The following is a 19,922-nucleotide window of genomic DNA, read 5'->3' on the forward strand; positions in this document are numbered from 1 at the left end:
TGGAACCCCATGCTTTCCTATCAAGCAGGCATAGAAATGGCCTTGGAAGGTCTCTATTATCATGCTATCCTATAAGCCATGCCTGGAAAAAATGAGAGGTGGTTCCTGCAGCCCTTCCAAAGACTTTGTGATAACTAATTCCATATTAAAAATCTACTTCTGCATAAAGAAATGGCTTTTGTTACATGCAACCATCAGGCGACTGATGAAGGAACTAACTGGAAAGAGGCAAGAGGTATGTACTAGAGAGTCGCAATGTTAATTTAAAAAACAAAATACTTTGGGGCGCCTGGGTGGCTCAGTCGGTTAAGCATCTGCCTTGCACTCAGGTCATGATCCCTGGGTTCTGAGGTGGGGCCTGGCATCCAGCTCGGCACGGACCTCCCCGCTCAGCAGAGGGTGTGCTTCTCCCCTGGCCCTCCCCGACACTCACACTATGAAGTGAACTCACACTCACTGTCTCTGAAATAAATAAAATCTTAAAAAGAAAATTTTGCACAGTATATAAATGTTCTTCTTTTTTTTATAAATGTTCTTAAAAAAAGAATTGGCTAACAAATGGTAATATAGCTATGACATGAAATAATATGCTTTCACCAATTGAATTTCTTATTTTGAAAAAAATCCAAACCTACAGAAAAGCTAGAAGTATTTTATAATACATTCCCCTATACTTACTTTCATATGATTCACTCATGTAACAAAGATATTATATATATATAATGTATATTAAATGTAAACTATAATGCTTGAGAGGACAAAAGGCAGTTTCTTTTTCTCAACAATATATCTGTACATATTACACAAAAGAAAATATTCTCACTGGTTTTCTCTGAGCAAAATCATAGATGCTTGTTTTTACTTTTGCCCAAGTGATTATAATTTTTCTACAAAGACCGTAATAAACAAAAAGGAGCTAAATTAAGGGTCAGGGAATTCTTTGTAGTGTATACAGTTCTTTATTAGATTCCTATTTCTAGGATAAAGTGAGAATGCCAGTCACCTTTGTGGATTTTTCACCAAGCTAGAGCCTGTGACCTCACCTTGGGATCATGCAATATCTTATTATTTTCTTAACCTGTAATTACCTACTGAATATGATTGAAACTTGCTTGACATTTTGGATGATATGCCATATACAACTAGAAAATAAGTCACTTTATTTCAAAGATGACTGAGCTTCATGTAAAACATAATTTAGAAATTAATATCCTTCATTCAATTTCTGAAATTTTCAAACCAAATAATTTTGGATGACTTTACTTAAAAAAAAATAAAGTAATTTCTGAAATTTTCAAACCAAATAATTTTGGATGACTTTACTTAAAAAAAAAAAAAGTATACTGTGGACAAGGGTACCAGTTCTGGTGCTGTAATCCTAAACTAGCTTTTCTTTAAAATCCTCCCTAGATTCACGTCTCTTTCAGTTTTACATCTGGGTCACTGTCATCGTTCAGTCTTTCTGTGGTAACCACCGACTGTCCCAGATGAATGAGTCGGAACGCTTCAGGTGAGATGGTCTCCGTAGAGGAATGTCTACACCTGCTCTCCGCGGTGACGCCATCACAGGGCCATGGAGGTAGTTGTGAACATCCACACTGAACTTCAAGGTGTCACGGTCGCTTATATTAACCAAGTGCTCACATCTAACATATAAAGTAGAGCTTAGAGATCTGGAGCTGGAAGGTCTATAGATAAGTGAACAATAAACCTGAAAGTTAACAACCCAGAAACTAATTGCAGGCCCTCAGGTACGTTACAACTAGACAAACAAACACAAATAAACAGAAGATGCACTCACAAGTGAATGTCTCTATAAATAACCGCCCGTAAAGACGTTGAGTCCCCCTTCACCACACCTGTGCAACGCTTGAGCACCTTAAGATGACCCATCCTATTTGACAACTCTTCCATAGGCTGCATTGAAATGATTTCTCTGCTCCTTGGAGACATACAGAAAACTGCTATCACGGCCTTCAGGGGTAATGTTGTTTCAGGGTGAAAATAGCTTGATTTCTTCTGCTGTTCGATTTATGTTATCACCCTGGTCTTAAAATGCTAATTTTCCTACTAAAAAAATATAGTGAACAGTGGTTACTGTGGAGAGATTAGTGTCAAATTATAGGATGCTTAAGGCTATGAATTTGCAGGTGAAATTCCAGATCAAAGGGAAGGGATAATCAGTGCCTTCGAGTCTTATCAACACTGTGGGTTGAGGTGCGTTTCAGAAAAAGTGAACGTGGATTGTCGATCTTGCCCTTTGGAAAAAAAATCCATTTTCAAAGTGAAGGGATTGAATATTTATTTTAGCTTCTGTAAAATTCCAACCTAAAAGGGTGCATACGGGGTTTGGTTAAAATAGCATTTCCTTGACTGTTTTCACCAGATGAATGTAGGAGAAAAGTTCTAGAACCAAACAAGCTTGGGAAAAACTGCACGTTCTATTTACCTCTGGATCTTTGCCACGCGGAAGACGCACACCGGAGGCTCTACTTAGTACATCTTTCACAACACACACTGGGAAATGCTAGTTTACAGCAAGATTCATTATCATGTTTATGTGTTCAACCTTTCCTTTACATTATTACACCAAGTTCCTTTTGCTTCAGAGAACACCTTTTTTTTTTTTTTAGCGAAGCATTGATTTCATTTATTTTTACCAAGAGCCTATTGAGATTTCTCATTTTAGATTGTTTTCTGAAAGTCATTTAAATCACATATATTTTAAGACTTACAAAATGATGATTTCATATACATATATGTGGCGAAATGATCGTCCAGGTCAAGATAATTAACATATCCATCAGCTCACATAGTGAACGCAGGTAACTGTGTGTGTGTGTGTGTGTGTGTGTGTGTGTAGAATGTCTCAGATCTACCCTAAAACCGAATACAAAACTGTATTATCAACTATAGTCACCATGCTGTACATAGTTCCTTTTTCTTTTTGCGTTTAGATATCCAACCTTCCCAGCACCATTGATTTTATTTTATTTTTTTAAAGATTTACTTATTTATTCATGAGAGACACACAGAGAGAGGCAGAGACACAGGCAGAGGGAGAAACAGGCTCCATGCGGGGAGCCCGACGCCGGACTCGATCCCAGAATGCTCAACTGCTGAGCCACCCAGGGAATCCTAGAGCAACACTTATTTAAAAGTATGTTCCTGATACCCTGTCAATAATTAGCTGACCATATATGCGTGGTTTATATCCATATTCTCTGTTCTGGTCCACTGGCCTATGTGCCTGTTTTTATGCCAGCATCACCGTTTTCATTAACACAGCTTTGTAAGACAGCTTGAAATCAGGGAGTGCGATACTCTCAGACTTGTTCTTTGTTAGGATTACCTTGGCTCTTTGAGGTCTTTTGTGGCTCCACACAAATTTTAGGACAGTTTTGTCTATTTCTGTGAAAAATGCTATTGGAATTTTGAAAGAGATCGCCTTGAGTCTGCAGGCCACTTTGTAAGAGCATGGGCATTTTTAGTAATGGTAATTCATCTAATCTAAGAACATGAATTATCTTTCCACTTATTTGTGTCTTCTTCCATCCTTTTCATCAATGGCTTAATAGTGTTCAGTGTACAGGTCTTTCACCCCTTTGATTTAAGTCATACCTAAGCATTTTACTGTTTTCAGTACTATTGCAAATGGCATTGCTTTTATTTTTTTTTAATTTTATTTTTTATTAAATTTTATTTTATTATTTATGTGCCTGGGTGGCTCAGTGGTTGAGCATCTGCCTTCTGCTCAGGTCATGACCCCGGGGTCCTGGGATCAAGTCCTGCAACAGGCTCCCCATAGAGAGCCTGCTTCTACCTCTGCCTGTGTCTCTGTCTCTGTGTCTCTCATGAATAAATAAATAAAATATTTGGAAAAAAAATATTTATTTGAGGGAGAAAGACCGTGAACACAAAAAGGGAGCCTGCTTCTCCCTGCTGAGCAGGGAGCGTGACCCAGGGCTGGATCCTTTCCGGATCTCCATGATCATGACCTGAGCTGAAGGCAGATGTTTTAACTCACTGAGTTGCTTTTAAATTTATCTTTCAGATAATTCATTGTTGGTATACAGAAACAAGTTATTTTTTTAAAGAACCAAATGAGCCATTCGAATACAAAATATCAATATAAGTACAAAATTGCTTGGTTACGATGCTACTTAAAAACAGAACAAACAAGCAAAGGAGTCATAATTTATACAACTTCCTTGGGGTAAGCACATGCCAATAGAAACTAAAATTATCCCAGTAATTGTATTTGAAAAGGTGTGTTTGTTTGTATTTTTAAGTAGACTCCACGCTCAGCATGAAGCCCAACACAGGGTCAAAGCTCATGACCCTGAGATTAAGACCTGAGATCAAGAATCACTTGCTTAACTGACTGAGTGACTCTTGATGACCCAGATGCTCCTGAAAAGGTGGGTGGTTTAAGGCATGAAATCACATCTGTTTAACTTATTTTCATTACTCATAATAAAAATTTTAGATAAAATGTCGTCCATCATAAGGACAAAGCATTACTACTGTAATCGCTATATAGATAATTAACTGATGACATCAGTGGTAGGTTTTTAACCAAAATATATTAAAGATCAGGAGGGGAAAGAGGACAATTAACTCATCAGACCTAAGTTTCATCGTTTTAACTGGTACACTCTATTATATTGCAATAACGATGCTGTGTAGGTGAAAGTTGTACCCAGCCGGCCAGCAAGGGTGATTCACTAACTTCCCCTGAGTAAATGGCCATTCTATTGAGTCCTGTAGGGTCTGGTGTCTAATATACCAACCCAAAAGTCACAGACTAACACTAACTCAGCCAAAGCCACTTAAGAACATGATATTCATTTCTTGATGCATGAATGCATTCACACTATACCTGTTAATATTTCAATATCTCTAATTTAATTGTCTGCACTACTCTTTGGCTTAAACCAGCTGCCTTCTAAAATTCGGGGTTTTACCCAGCATCTAAGTCTTCCCTTGATATCTAGATTCAGATAAAAAAGGGATTTATAAATTGCCAGCATATACTGAACAGAAAACCTTGTAAAACAATAATAACCTGGAGGGATTGCTGGGTCTTAACACAAAGAAAAGTATTGTAAACCTAGGAGATAGATGAACCTGCCAATAGACTCACAATGTTAAATGTGAGACTTTATGGAAGTGGTAAATTAGGGTAAGATAGGATTTTAAATCAGTTTATTAGTGTTTATGGTCACTTCCGTCGGCTACTGGTAGTGGAAGCAGCGGAAAGGAAGATAAATTAAGTAGAATTAAGCAGAATCCACGGAAAAGGGTCGTAATTTATTGTGAGCAAGAAAAAAAAACGGAGAATTTCTCCCCTTAAAAAAACTAAAGAGAGAAACTATCAAGGATAGAACCAAATCCACAAACAAAAACTATGCCATGCATCATGAGAGACAAGTCAGTGGAGAATGTCTCAAAGTCCATTCTACGCTTGTGTTTTACAGCGTGGAGAGCAGACTCCAAGCTTTGTTTCCATACTCTCTTAAAATTCTCAACAAAAGACAGAGAACGAGAAAAGACATTCTACTGCCATCCCTTTTGCACGCTTACCACGCGGCATCTTTGTCAATATTGGAGACTCAGGTGTGTCCTCCGGAAATGTCCAGGCCAAAACCCAGCCAGCCAATGTGACCATATTGGGAGGGAGAACCTTTGACAAGGTCATTAGGGTTAAATGAGAACATAAGGATGGAGCCCCAGTCCAAGAGGACCGGTGTCCTTATAAGAAGTTGAAGAGTCTCCGGGAATGAGCGTGCGTGGGGAAGACCACGGGGAGGCACCGTGAGAGGGCGGCTCTCCGCAAGCCAAGGACAGAGGCCCTAGGACCAAACATACCCTCTCTGGATCTTCGCTTGGACTTCCAGCCTCCAGAACTGTAAGGGAATACATCTCTGTGCTCTAAACCACCCGGTCTGCGGAATTCTGTTGTGGGGCCCAGGAGACTGGGGCCAGTGATTTAACTGCACAGTGTATACAAATAAAATCAAGGGGGGGGGGGAAGCATTTTATTTAATAACTCTGTTATTTGAAAGTCAGGCTTCTAGAGACTCAAACGTTTCAACCAATTACCTGCAGGGGCTACAACGTCTCCTACATCTTGTTTCTAGCCCTAGAACAATACCCTTCCCACAAGAGAAGAAGATCTGAGGCAGAGCAGAGTTGCACTTGGTTTGAGCAAGGACATGGAAACACGCATCACTTGTGGGCACTGAAAAGAGGCGCTGGTAGTTCCCTAGAAGGGCAGTTCCTCGATGTGATCCAGGTATGGAGCTCTGACAGGACAGACTTAAATTTCCTCAAGATTCTGAGTGCGCTCCACCTTTCTGCCACTGTTGTAGAATGATGATTCTGGATTAAACCAACTTCCTTGCCTCTTTCCTCTGAGTTCCAGGAGAGCACCTACCACCCTCGCCCCTATATTTTACCATATGTATGCATGTCTGAAGTTCATAGTAAAGTCCTAAATTCCTGGGCCAACATGGGCATTTCATCTAGTAATTGTGGTCTCTACGACCCCCACAGCAATGCCATGCACAGTTCGGTTCTTTATAAATATTTATCACATTGCAGAGCTCTGCAACAGACTGGGGGTGTTCATAAGGAGGTAATACCGTACGTAGTCTGGTTCTGGACTCAAGGCACGAATGAATGCAGTTGAATTAAAATATATGTACTATATTTCCTGGTGGGTAGTTCTTGGTACTAAAAAATAAAACATGGAAACTTTTTACAAAAACACTATAAAAGTGTGTGTGTATATATATATATATATATATATATATATATATATATATATATATATCTGCTGCTTTTTTTCAGAGACTTAAAAAAAAATAACACTGTCTATCCTGTGGACTGTTTCATAATATTGAGGCAATCCTTTGGTTTGGATCAGGTTTGCCAGTGTCTGGCAGGTGCTTCAAAAGTGACATTTAAGAAGAATATAGCGAGATTGACTACTTTCATATGTACGAATGCTTCAGGCTTTCCTGAAATAACCTCTTAGAAATTTCCTCACTATTTACTTGAGACTTACAGAGCACTGACTAATATATGTATGGTCAAATTCTGTTTTTCTAAAGGCAAAATCAGTACCTTCTGTGAACTATGAAATATGATTTCAAAAAATAAATGAGGGATCCCCTGATGGCTCAGCAGTTAAGTGTCTGCCTTCGGCCCAGGGCGTGATCCTGGGGACCCGGGACTGAGTCCCACGTCGGGCTTCCTGCATGGAGCCTGCTTCTCCCTCTGCCTCTCTCTCTCTCTCTCTCTCTCTCTCTCTCTTTCTCTCTGTGTATCTCATGAATAAATAAAATCTTTAAAAAATAACAAAAATAATTGTGAAACAGCACTGTATGCACAGAGGGATGCATGGGTTTGTACTGCATCCTAATATTTAAAATTATTATGTAGGGAGAAATCTTATTTTATCTTGAGTTTCATAACTGACTTTGCGTGGAGGTGGTTGCATTTCATTAATGAAGAGGGCATTGACCTGTGTATCCTCTATTGTACATTTAGGGACCAATAGGAATTGTTTTCAGGAAAGAGTTTTCTTCTAAAAAAGTGGATCTTGTGAAGATCATTTACTCCTGCCTCATTTAGGGGCCTGAGTACTCCACACCTGTAGAATATTATACCATCCATAGTGTTTGTGCATATATATATATATGAATATTCACTATATATATACACAGTATATATAAATACACACACAGAGAGGAGAGAGAGAGAGAGAGAAGGGGGAGTAAGGGCTCAAATGTTTGTGGATGAGAGGATAATGAAGGTTTATAATGTGCCTTCAATATCATGGTAAACGAAGTTCACCATGTTTTATATAAAATACTGGAACAATAAATACCATTTAGAAGATCTCAGTGAGATTGAAACGTAAGGTGTGTTGCGACCAGGAAGAGAGTGAAATATCAAGCCACAGACGAGAAGAGGAATTCACAATATATGATATATGACCAACAAAAAAAAAACTGGAATTGCGCATATATAAAGAACTCTTACATATGGGTTAGACAAAGATGAACAATTCTCTTTTTTTTTTCAAGAAGGAAAAGACCTAAGTGATCCTTTAAGATATCCACATGATTAATCATCAAAGAAATTCAGATTAACACCCAGAAAGACATACTCACATACATCAATGCGTTGCTATAGGGCAACTATTTTCACACATTGCTGGTGGTCCTATAATCGATACTTTGGGAAATGTTTTGGCAGCTGATCATGTGTCTACCTTGTGACCTAGTGATTTCATTTCTAGATAAATACCCAAGAAAAATGAGTGTGCTCATTCTACCAACACCACAAGAATAATTATAGCAACTATATTCATTATAACCAAAAACTAGAAATAATCATCCAAATCCAAATGACCACCGACCATGGAGTAAAAAGTAGGAAATTCACACCAGAATCTCATATAGTACTATGTAGATGAGATTTTAAAATTTAACCAAATTTAAAATATTTTACTGGATCTTACCAAAAATTCTTAGTTTTCTGTAATTGACATACTTCTTTGATGTCCACAATGCACATATTAACATTACCATTATAAGCTGAAAAAGTCATTTCACTGTATTTTTGCATAGCAAAATGCAAAAGAAAAGAAAATATTAATAGAAAGTTAACATTTTTATGAAGGAAATAGGTAATTTATATTTTGAAAAAACATATTTACGAAATGGGGATTTTAAGAAAAATATTATTTTTTTTAGTTTTTTGAAGTGAGTTTTTTTGTTTTTTTTTTAATTGAGATTTTTAATTCTAAAACTTACAAGCTAATTAAGTGACAATAATTTTTTTTGGTAAAATTATTGGTAGCACAAAAGAAGCAGAAATGTATATACAAAATATTAACAAAACTAACAGAAAGAAATCAACCACGTAAAGCCTTAGTTCTTGCCTCTTATTTACCATTCAGTGGGCACCTCACTGGTGGGTTATTACTCCTTTCAGAAGACAAAATGAATTTATTAGTTATCACTGTTACAATTTTTAAAATTTCACTATTTTTAGGGGTTTTTTCAAGTTATAATGAACATTTCCAAGTAAACACCAAAGAAGAAAGAGCGGTAGAATTAACTCACAAGTTCCTATTACCAAGCTTTGGTAACCATTAGTTTTCATTATTCTCCAGGTAATATTTTTTTAAGGACACTCTTTCATGAATTTTAAGAAAAACCTACAGTCATTAAGCATTTCTGAATCTTCGAAAGATTTTATCCTCTCCACTCAGGATGATTTAATTCAAATCTAGTAGAATAGTTTCAGGGAATTCTTTCCTTAATGTCAGTGCTTTTATTTCTCTTTGTTTCAAAATCAAAGTTAGAGTGCCAAGCTGAAGGAAGAGCTCCAGAGGTACTGCATTCATCAAAGACATGGCTGACTTGTTATCCTTGTCATCTAGATGTTGTAAAACTACTGACACAGGTGACAACATAGACATATTTAATTTTTTTTTAATTTAAATTCGATTTAGTTAACACATACTGTATCATTAGCTTCAGGGGTAGAATTTAGTGACTTATCAGCTGCATACAACACCCAGTGCTCATTCCATCACGTGCCCTCCTTAATGCCCACCTTCCAGTTACCCCGTCCCCCCACCAACCTCCCCTCCAGCGACCCTCCGTTTGTTTGCTATAGCTAAGAGTGTCTTATGGCTTGCCTCCTTCTCTGATTTTGTCTTATTTTATTTTTCCTTCCTGTCGTCCATGTTCATCTGTTTCTTAAATTCCACATATGAGTGAGATCATATGGTATTTCTTTCTCTGACTTATTTTATTTAGCATAAAACCCTCTAGTTCTATCCATGTCATTGTAAATGGCAAAATTTCATTATTTTTGATGGCTGAGTATTATTCTTTTGTATATAGATGTATATATATGTATATTTGTGTGTGTCTGTGTGTACATATATATGTAACACATCTTCTCTGTCCATTCATCTGTAGATATACATCTGGGCTCCTTTCATAGTTTGGCTGCTGTGGACACTATCACTATCAACATTGGGGTACCTGGGCCTCTTTGAATCACTATTTTTGTATTCTTTGGATAAATACCTAGTAGTGCAAGTGCTGGGTCGTAAGGGAGTTCTGTGGTTAACTTTCTGAGGAACCCCCACACTGTTTTCCAGAGTGGCTGCTCCAGTTTGCATTCCCACCAACAGTGCAAGAGGGCTCCCTTTTCAAGATGGACAAATTTTAAAAAGCATTATGCTAAAGAAGAGAAGCCACACAGAAAGGCCTGTATACCGAAGGATTCCGTTGTTCATGCTATTCTGAAAGACAAAACCATTTTGGCCCAAGTCAGATCAGTCTTTGTCAGGAGCTAGGAATGAAGAGAGGAGACTGAATGCAAAGGGCTCTGATGGGACTTTTAGGGGATGGAAATACTATATATCTTGATTGTGCTGGTGTTTACATGTTTGTACACATTTGTCAAATTTCATCATCCTGGATACATAAGAAGGGAGAATTTGACGGGCGCCTGGGTGGCTTAGTCGGTTAAGCATACAACTCTTGGTTTCAGCTCAGGTCCTGACCTCAAGGTCATGGGATCAAGTCCCACAGCAGGCTCTGCACTCAGTGGGGAGCCGGCATAAGATTCTTTCTCCTTCTCCCTCTGCCCCTCCCCTTGCTTGCACACACTGTCTCTTTCTCTCAAATAAATACATCTCTTTTTTAATTTTTTAAAAAGATTTTATTTATTTATTCATGAGAGACAGAGAGAGAGAGAGAGAGAGAGAGGCAGAGACACAGGAAGAGGGGAAGCAGGCTCCCTGCAGGGACCCTGATGTGGGACTTGACCCCAGGACCCCGGGATCATGCCCTGAGCTAAAGGCAGACGCTTAACCATTGAGCCACCCAGGCATCCCAATACATCTTTTTAAAAAAGGGGGGGTTGTGGATTTTACTTTATGTAAACTATTATTGTAATTCATCCAGTAAGTCTAACTAAAACAAAAATAATAGCATACTAAGGTCTAATGGACCAAGGACAATGAAACTATCACCCTCCTTAATAGAGATAACACATTATTAATGAAATTTAAATCTCTCTGGTATTTGATTTAGGGCGACCATTTCACAGTTTTGTTTTTTATCAAGCTTATAATCCATTAAAATATCCTATATCTGTCTAGATTTTTAAAATAAATGCAGTACTTTGTATTAATCTTTAAAGATTCCATCTGACATATTTAATTCCATGACATGAACGTAGTGAGGTATTTCTGATTCTGTACATGGTTATACAAGAGTATATTGTGTATAATCTTATGTCATCCACAATTCAGTCATCATGCTTTATAAAAAAAACATTGTTCTTTGTAGAAAAATCATTTTTAATTTTGTTTTTGTTTGGTTGTTTGGTTTACACTAGACAATATGAAACATGTATTTGTATATGGTAAGATCTAAGTAAGCTGATGAACTACAAAGTCCTGAAGACTGATAAAGCTTTGCAAGTTAAGTTACATATATTCTGTTATAATTAGTTCCTTTAAAAAAAGACATGTATTTATTTGAGAGAGAGAGAGAGAGAGAGAGAGAGAGAGAGAGAGATTGGGGTGAAGGGCAGAGGGGGAGAGAGAGAATCTCAAGTATATTCCCCGCTGAGCATGGAGCCTGATGCAGGCCTTGATTCTACAGCCCTGAGATTGTGACCTGAGCTGAAATCAAGAGTCAGATGCTTAACCGACTTGAGCCACCCAGACACTCCAGTTCCTTTTATTTTTTGAAAGGAACATTTTCAATCTTTCTTTTTTGAAATGCCACTAGTGTTGAATTATTTTAAATTATATAAATTACTGTGAGGTTTTGTTTCTTTCAATTCTCTTCATCTTTCTATTTTTAAGTGTCCTTATATATTTCAAAGAAAAGTGGCATTAAATTATTATATGTAAATCTGTCTTAAATTTCCATATTTACTTTGTTTTGTGTTAATAAAACTCAACACAGTTAAGTAATACTCACTTTTTTTAAATTTTATTTATTCATGATAGAGAGAGAGAGAGAGAGAGACACACACAGAGAGAGGCAGAGACACAGGCAGAGTAAGAAGCAGGCTCCATGCAGGGAGCCCAACGTGGGACTTGATCCTGGGACTCCAGATTCACGCCCTGGGTGGAACACAGGCAATAAACCACTGCGCCACTCAGGGATCCCCATTATACTCATTTTTTTAATTGCATATATGGGATGCCTGGTGGGGCTCAGTGGTTGAGCGTCTCCCTTCAGCTTGGGTCGTGACCCCAGGGTCCTGGGATCGAGTCCCACATTGGGCTCCCTGCAGGAAGCCTGCTTCTCCCTCTGCCTGTGTCTCTGCCTCTCTCTCTATGTCTCTCATGAATAAATAAATAAAATCTTTAAAAAATTAAAAAATAAAATAAAAACTGCATATGCTTTTGTTTGAATTTGTGATAATCCTACTTTTCTAAGTTGTCCTATAGTCAACATACATAGGCTCTCTCTCAACTGAAAGGAAATTTTCTTCGAATAAATTAGAATTTATATACCAATTCTCAAATTAGTATAGAAACATTTTCAACCATAGAACAAAAAGTTTTCTTCCCCAAACAGATAAGAAGGTACATCTTCCATATCACTATCCATTATTGAGAAACTATGTCATACTTTTAGATAATTAGGTTTAAATTCTAGTATTTTGCAGTTCTGTTATAAGATGTGCAAAGGTATTCTAAAAGCAGTATATTCTCAGACATTTCTATAGATAGATATTTCTATAGATTTGACAGTCCTTATTAGTTTGTTATTTCTATTTGCTTATGAATCACACCGATTCCATATCTTCCGAGGTTCTCAAAATACCAATATTATAACATATGAGACAGAAAAAAAAAATTTCAACTGACCCTCCCCAGTTGCCAGATACTTGAACTCACACTTTCTTCCTGGACACTCACTTGTACAGAAATAGCTTAACCTCCTAACAGAGACATCTGCAGCTGTTTCTTCTTCTGAGTTTTTTCCAGGCAGGTACGAGTCACAGAATGCAAAGCAGTATAAAGCACCTGAGGAAGTCACTTACAGACCTGCATATAATTTAGGACACGCACAGTGGGGTTTGGCTGTTCTCAAATGTACGGATTTATCTATTTCATCTCTCATAATATCTTCTTTATTATACTACATATGGAAATGTCAATGAAAACTATTAAAGTAGAAAATGCTTTATGAAAGTCATAAAATGTTAGTTTGCATTACATTTCAATCAGGCATTATGGCTAAACTAAAGCACCGTTCATTATCCCTCTCTTTTTCTAGCTCAGTTTCTAGGATACTCACTGGAAACTCTGTGGGCATCTAAAAGGTCATTTCTAATATATACCAGTAACCCTTCGGGTTGGGAAGAAACCACCCCCCAGGGTTGGCAATATTACTTTCCTTCTGAGAAATAACACACATCATTTCATCTGTAGGGTAAGTCATAAAAAGAATGTAAAAATAAAAGCACAGAATCAACTAATCAACAGGAAAGATGTTCTGAAAAATTCTTTGAAAGAGTCCAGAGTGACTAATTTTTTTAAAGATTTTCTGTATGTAGGTATGTGTGTATGTATGTATTTGGGGGGCGGGTAGTGAGTGAGCTCGAGCAGGGGGAGGGGCAGAGGGAGAGAATTTCCAGCAGACTCTGTGCTGAGGGCAGAGCCTGATGCTGGGATTACCTCAGGACCCTGACATCATGACCTTGAGCAGAAATCAAGAGTTAAAATGCTTAACCCAGGTGCCCCCAGAGTGACTAAATTTTTCTTAAAAAAAAAAAAAAACTCTAGTGAGACATTATCACAAACTACGTAATTTATTTCAAGTCATTCTGTAGGAAAATGCATGCTATCCCTTTCCATAAGCATTTTTCAAATACTATTTTCTAGCTATCTTGGAATTAGTTACCACTATATTCTAGAGACTGGACACAGATCCTGCCTTTAGGGGGCTTAGGGTGTTGTTGAAAGGATAGGGCAGGTCTCAAATTTGCTCAAAACATGAATGAAGGGGAAGAAATCTAAAAATAGCCACGTTTACCACAAAATGTCAAGATTAACAGAACTGGGAACTTGAGAGCTAAGTTATTTAAGAAATAAATTGACATTTTTACATAGTTCTCTGTTAACTGTAAAAATCTATAACTATCACCATAGTGAGTGCAGAATGTAAGAAACCGGCTAAAGGAATATTGATAAAAAATATAAATAGATTATTTCTTAAAAACTTAGATGGCTTTGTGCATATTAAAAAAAATAAGTGAAAACATCAGGACATGGCAAATTACAGAGAATTAGATGAAAAAGTAGTTCATCTTACCTCTATTACCAGTTGCCGAAGAGATGGTGAAGCCATGGAATGCAGACTTGAGTTACCCCTTATGGGACTATGGAGACTAACGTAAGCCACAGCATTTCTCTGCAGAACCTTCTTGAAATCCTGAAACCGCACCAAACCAAAACAAACCAAAAAGCTCCATAAGTAAAAGTAACACATTTTACGTTGTCAGTGATGTGTTGAACCGTAAACACTCCCTACTTAAAATCATTACATTACACAACTACTCTTTTAAAAAAAATGTAGTGTGTTAGAGTGTACCAAGGTCCCGAAAGGATTTTAAATAAAGGGGATAAGGAGTTACGCCTCACACATGACGAAATAGTTTTAAGCATATTCCTGAATAAAGTCAAATCTTAGAAGAAAATGTTCTTACATGGCTCACATAGAATAAGCTTCAACTAGAGAGTGCAGAATGGAAAGTCTGCTCTAGCCTCAGCACTTAATTTTATAGCTACTGAATCAGAGAAGAGACATGGGTAAACTACTTCAGCGATTAATCAAAGTAGGCCTTTCCTTTGAGACAATGAGCTACGTTTTACATGAAGTAGCTCTTTATCCTGAGCAAAATGGGGCATAATACACCTTTGTCCCTGAACATATTACTGGAAATAAAACCCGATGCATTTTATGCACATGAGTAGCATAAAATGATTTCCGCAGACTAGTTTTTCTAGCTGAGCCCTGTCCCCCAAAACTGAAGACGACTGAGGCTATTACTAAGGTGCCACTGTCAAATCCCTCCCTTTTTGCACAGATATTTAATAATAACTAATCGTCATGGTGACAATTCTATAGAAAACACCTAAAAAACCCTGTCCTACTTCTTGCCTTAGGAACTTAGCTTTCTTCCTCCAACACTAGGAGTCAGGAGACTGTGAGAGCCAGCTCCCTAGCAAACCAGTACGTGACCCCTATTTTAAGTTGAAAATTCAGCTACCTCTCTGTAAGATTCATTTAATAAATATTTTAAATGATTGGGAATGATGAAAATATGATTGCCCACATACATGCAAGGCCACATTGATTCAGTTTACAGGAAATGATGCTCGATGCTTAAAAAAATTCAAAGACTTTTTGCAATGCACTCCCCCTCGCATGGCTCAGGATGTATGTTAGGAACGACTAATGTTGGACAAGCCTACTTTGAGAACATAGCTTAGAAATATGCATGTTAATTTAGGATGACATAAATTCAATGTGAAAGTCACTAGATAGATATGGAGAAGGCCATATGATATAATGGAATAAATTTTTGGAATTTAAAAAGATTCTTTAAGAACTTTTTAAAAAATGTAACTTACTGTTGCAAGAAACTAAAATAATTATTTTATGATGAAAAAAATTCTGAAATGCTAAAATCAGCTCCAAACACAAATATATTTTCCAAATTGTTTTTTAACTTGTTTATGTCTTTGAAGTAAGTAATTTGGATTAAAAGTCTGAGAGGTTGGTTCAGCTCTTACATTTTCCATCTTACTAAAAATTTGTCAATTTAAAGACCTTCTTTCAGCGATAGAATTTATTCATTTGATTTAGTTCTCTTGAAAATGGAGCAGATATTCACACAACTAATTTGAGGAAAGAAAAATAATCTAATTTACAATATGTATATCTTGATAAATTCTACACTAAAGTTTTTTCCATTTTTAAGACTTCTTTTTCTTCAAATTAAAAAGACACTTGCTATTTTCTTTTGTATCATTTTGATATTTTCTTTGAAGTCAATAGATATTTTAACTTTCTTTTTGAGTACCTAAATAAAAAAAATGAAATAGGAGAGTTTCCTATTAGATATTTAAGTTTGTTTTTTCCTCCAAAGCTGAGTTTGTAAATAAATTAGAACATCAAATAGTTTTATTTTCCTAGAGAAAACTGTAGAGATTTTTCCTACACTTCTCTACTAGCCTTCTTTTTAAAAAAAATCATAAATAGAATATCTAAGAGCTTTACAACGTTCTCATTGTTTTTAATACGGCATCAATCCAATTATCAGTTGTCGTATCCCATTAAAAATACAATGCACCTGCGAAACTCAGACCTATGAAAAGCATTTGAAACTGAAAGGTACCAGTGGCTTCTAGCTATGACGCAATGCATCTAGACTTCATTTGGACAAAGCCTTCCTAAGGCAGTTTAGGTAGGCCGGTCGGTTAATAGATTTGTGGGAAAGAAGGATCAGAGAGAGAGATGTAAGAATAGAAGGAGGATGGGGTGGAGGAAGGGAGGAGAAAGGGGAAAAAAAAGGAGACCCCTACTTTGAAGCCAATCTACATACCGTGTAGCTACGGTATGAGGCGAAGGTAGTAGATATTCAACATAGGAGACTGTTTCCTAATTCTAGATCATTGCCAGAAAGTCAAAAAAAAAAAAAAAAAGTGATTGTATGCATCAGCTCATCTTTTCTTGTCCAGTACCTGTCAAGCTCGTCTGAGGAGAAACACACTAAGCGGGAAAATGCAATCGTGGGTCCATGACTCTGATGAGTCTGTGGGTCTGGGAGCAACAAGATAAGATTGTTGCCGAGCACACACAATTCACTGTGTTCTAATTCCCCCTCCTTCTTTATGGGGGATCTTAGCAAGTTAGCAGATGGGACAACTTTGCTGCAAGGTACATTCTTATCCCTGGCTTCCACGGCTTTATTGTGTCAACTTTAGTCGAAAAGAGAGAGAGAGAGAGAGAGAGAGAGCGAGAGCACGGGGGCGAGAGAAGCATAATAATCGGTGTGCATTTACCTCTCCCCATTCATATGAGCCAATATTGCCAAAAGCTGTTCCTCCCCATGAACAGAAAACGATTGTGCGGTCTGGCCTCCACCCTTTCTTGACTCTTAACATCAAGGCCCTGATGAAAGCTGTGATTACGGCCGTGCTGCTAGCCCATTCTTGTCCGTCAGAACTGGGCGCCGTGAGATGCTGGCTGCCAACTATGATGTAGCGGTCTGCAAAGAGAAGGGAACGAGGGCCATTAAAACAAAATATAGACCTCAACAATGAATTTAATGACATTTACATAATCCTATCACACAACTGGGCCACAATTATGTAAAACTGTCCTAATAATTAAGACCTACTTTAACATTTTTCACCCAACTGTCTTGGTTCACACATCTGTGTATATCAAAGCAGAGGCAGCTGCTGGACTCAATTATGATTCCAAAGCTTAGACCCATATTACTGTCCTTTGCAACATGCATATTAATTAAGGAAGGATACAAATATGCCACAGTGAAACCTTTATCTAACATTTTTCCAGGATCGTAGTGGGAAGTGCCCTGTAAACAATGTGTGTATGCTCAGTAAATATTAATGAACTATTAATACATGTGACGGGGAGCGGTTATTCAGTAGCTGTAAATATCAAACAATGTGGTAGTCATATATGGATTTTGAAATAAATGAAGTATTTAGGGAATTAATTACAGCCTCCAACTCAGAGTTTTAGCTCCTCTGGTTTCTCTGAAGGAAAAAAAAAAATCAACATCAACAGTCATCCAAGTACTGTAAAAGTTTTCTTTTCACATATTTCATAGAACAGACAAAATCCATCAGATACAAGATAAAGAGACTGACTATTGTCAATAATAAGGTGGAATAAAAGCAAATCTCCAGAGTTTCCTCTGATTTTGCTGCCACTAAGTGTTACTGGTATAGAATTCCATTTATTTCATCAAGTGCTCCCACACATCCGTGTAAAAAGATTTCTACACCGAGTGCCATTTTACTCAGACATGTCCTGTAGCTCAATGGCACAGACACTGAAGCCAGCCTGCTCGGGTTTGGACCCAGGATATTCAATTTACGAGGTGGGTGAACTTGGAAAGTTTATCTCAGCTCTTTATGCCTTAATTTCTTAAATTAAAAATGGAAATACAGGGACGCCTGGGTGGCTCAGCGGTTGAGCATCTGCTTCTGGCTCAGGGCGTGACCCCAGGGTCCTGGGATCGAGTCCCACACCTGGCTACCCGCAGGGAGCCTGCTTCTCCCTCTGCCTGTGTCTCTGCCTCTCTCTCTGTGTCTCTCATGAATAAATAAATAAAATCTTAAAAAAATAAAAATGGAAATACAAATAAAACGTACATCATTCAGTAACTTTGAGTTGTAAGTGACTTACTATATGTGTAAGGCACTTGGGACAGTGTCTGACACACAGCAAATACTACCTGTATGGGGAAGGAATGAATTACTCCTTTACCTCGTGGCGTCAAAAAGCCATTTGATGGGAAATCGTTGCATGAAGTTATTTCAGTTTTCCATACTGATTTTAAAAGCAGCAATGAATTTGATCTGCCAGCATTTTATCAAAATTTAATTAATGATATAAAGAGAATGATTGCAAATGTTGAAACACAGGGAATTTATTTACTCACCTCCCAGATATGTGTGAAAGTTCTGCTTGGGATTATCTGTATTCTAGATAAACCATATCTAAAAGCCTTAATGATCGTTTCTAATTTTCAGAGTCATTAAATAAGAAAATCAGGTGAGTGAACAGCCAATATTTTTGCGTAGAATTCAAATAAACAGAATTTGAGAAGCTTTGTCTATTACACACTGAAGAATACTACTGGTAAATTGATTTTAAGAAACTGATTTTTTTTTTCCTATATTGAATTTCAGTTAGGAAAGTTATTTTACCCTAAAGCGAGTTTTGTATAATTTGGTTTTTCTACAAAAACTAGCACATGTAGCAACAATGATAAATATTTCTGGTGCCTCAATTAGAGATTCTTACGATGGAAATTTGTTGAAATAGTTGAAATGCAACTATAACAATTTCCAAATCCATTTATACCTTGCATTTAAAGACATTAAAATCAGAGGTTGTTCAACATTGCTACTGGAAAGAAATTAAAGGAAATATGAACCTTCCGTAAATATTTTAAGAGTTGGCTGGCAGGAAACTTGGAGAGATGTAAAACCTGATCTCAAAACTCTCCGGGTTATCAATTATGGGGCAATTTGACTGAAGTTGTGGAGAAAAATAATTCTCCAGGGAGAACCTGAGTAAATATCCCAACCAAATCAACAGAAGTGGCACAAGTTTGTGCCACTTTCTAGAACGCTACGCGGCTCAACCTCAGTGTATTCAGAAGTGTTGCTATTACTCTCTTCATTAATACATGTATTCGTTAGTTTTACTTTTTTAGCCTACATGATGTTATCTGAAGACGCCATGGACATCCTTACGTGAGGTGTAAAATTATTTAAAGTTCAGCAAGGGGATCATTTCCATCAGTATCTTCAAAACCTAATGCCACGCAGACATGAGGCCGAACTGTCAGTAGACCACGGGCCAGACACAGAACATAGGTTAACCCTGAAAGATTCATTTTTGGAGATAAACATGTTTACTTTAAAAAAAAAGAAAGAAAGAAAAAGACATCACAAAAACTTTTTTTTTTTTCCCCTAAAAGGTCCTCTCTTGATAAAATCAAAAACTCCAGTGGTTATGGTATGTTGACGAAGAACAAACAGACAAAAACCCCACGCTGGTTTGGGTAGCTTTTCTTCATAAGGA

At 37.3% G+C, this 19,922-nt stretch overlaps 1 protein-coding gene across 10 annotated transcripts in view; it reads right to left on the reverse strand.

Annotated features, from left to right (window-relative positions):
- Window positions 1-19,922, reverse strand: part of NAALADL2 (N-acetylated alpha-linked acidic dipeptidase like 2) — a 1,267,271-nt gene that overhangs the window by 278,341 nt on the left and 969,008 nt on the right. For all 10 annotated transcript variants that reach the window (XM_041732043.1, XM_041732046.1, XM_041732044.1 and 7 more), the window contains 2 exons: window positions 17,138-17,343; window positions 14,382-14,501 (listed from right to left, as the gene is read on the reverse strand). In XM_041732043.1, the coding sequence (XP_041587977.1) occupies window positions 14,382-14,501; window positions 17,138-17,343 (326 nt within the window). The remainder of the gene's footprint in view (window positions 1-14,381; window positions 14,502-17,137; window positions 17,344-19,922) is intronic.

The sequence above is a fragment of the Vulpes lagopus genome, chromosome 17 (genome assembly GCF_018345385.1).
Source record: "Vulpes lagopus strain Blue_001 chromosome 17, ASM1834538v1, whole genome shotgun sequence".
NCBI lineage: Eukaryota > Metazoa > Chordata > Mammalia > Carnivora > Canidae > Vulpes > Vulpes lagopus.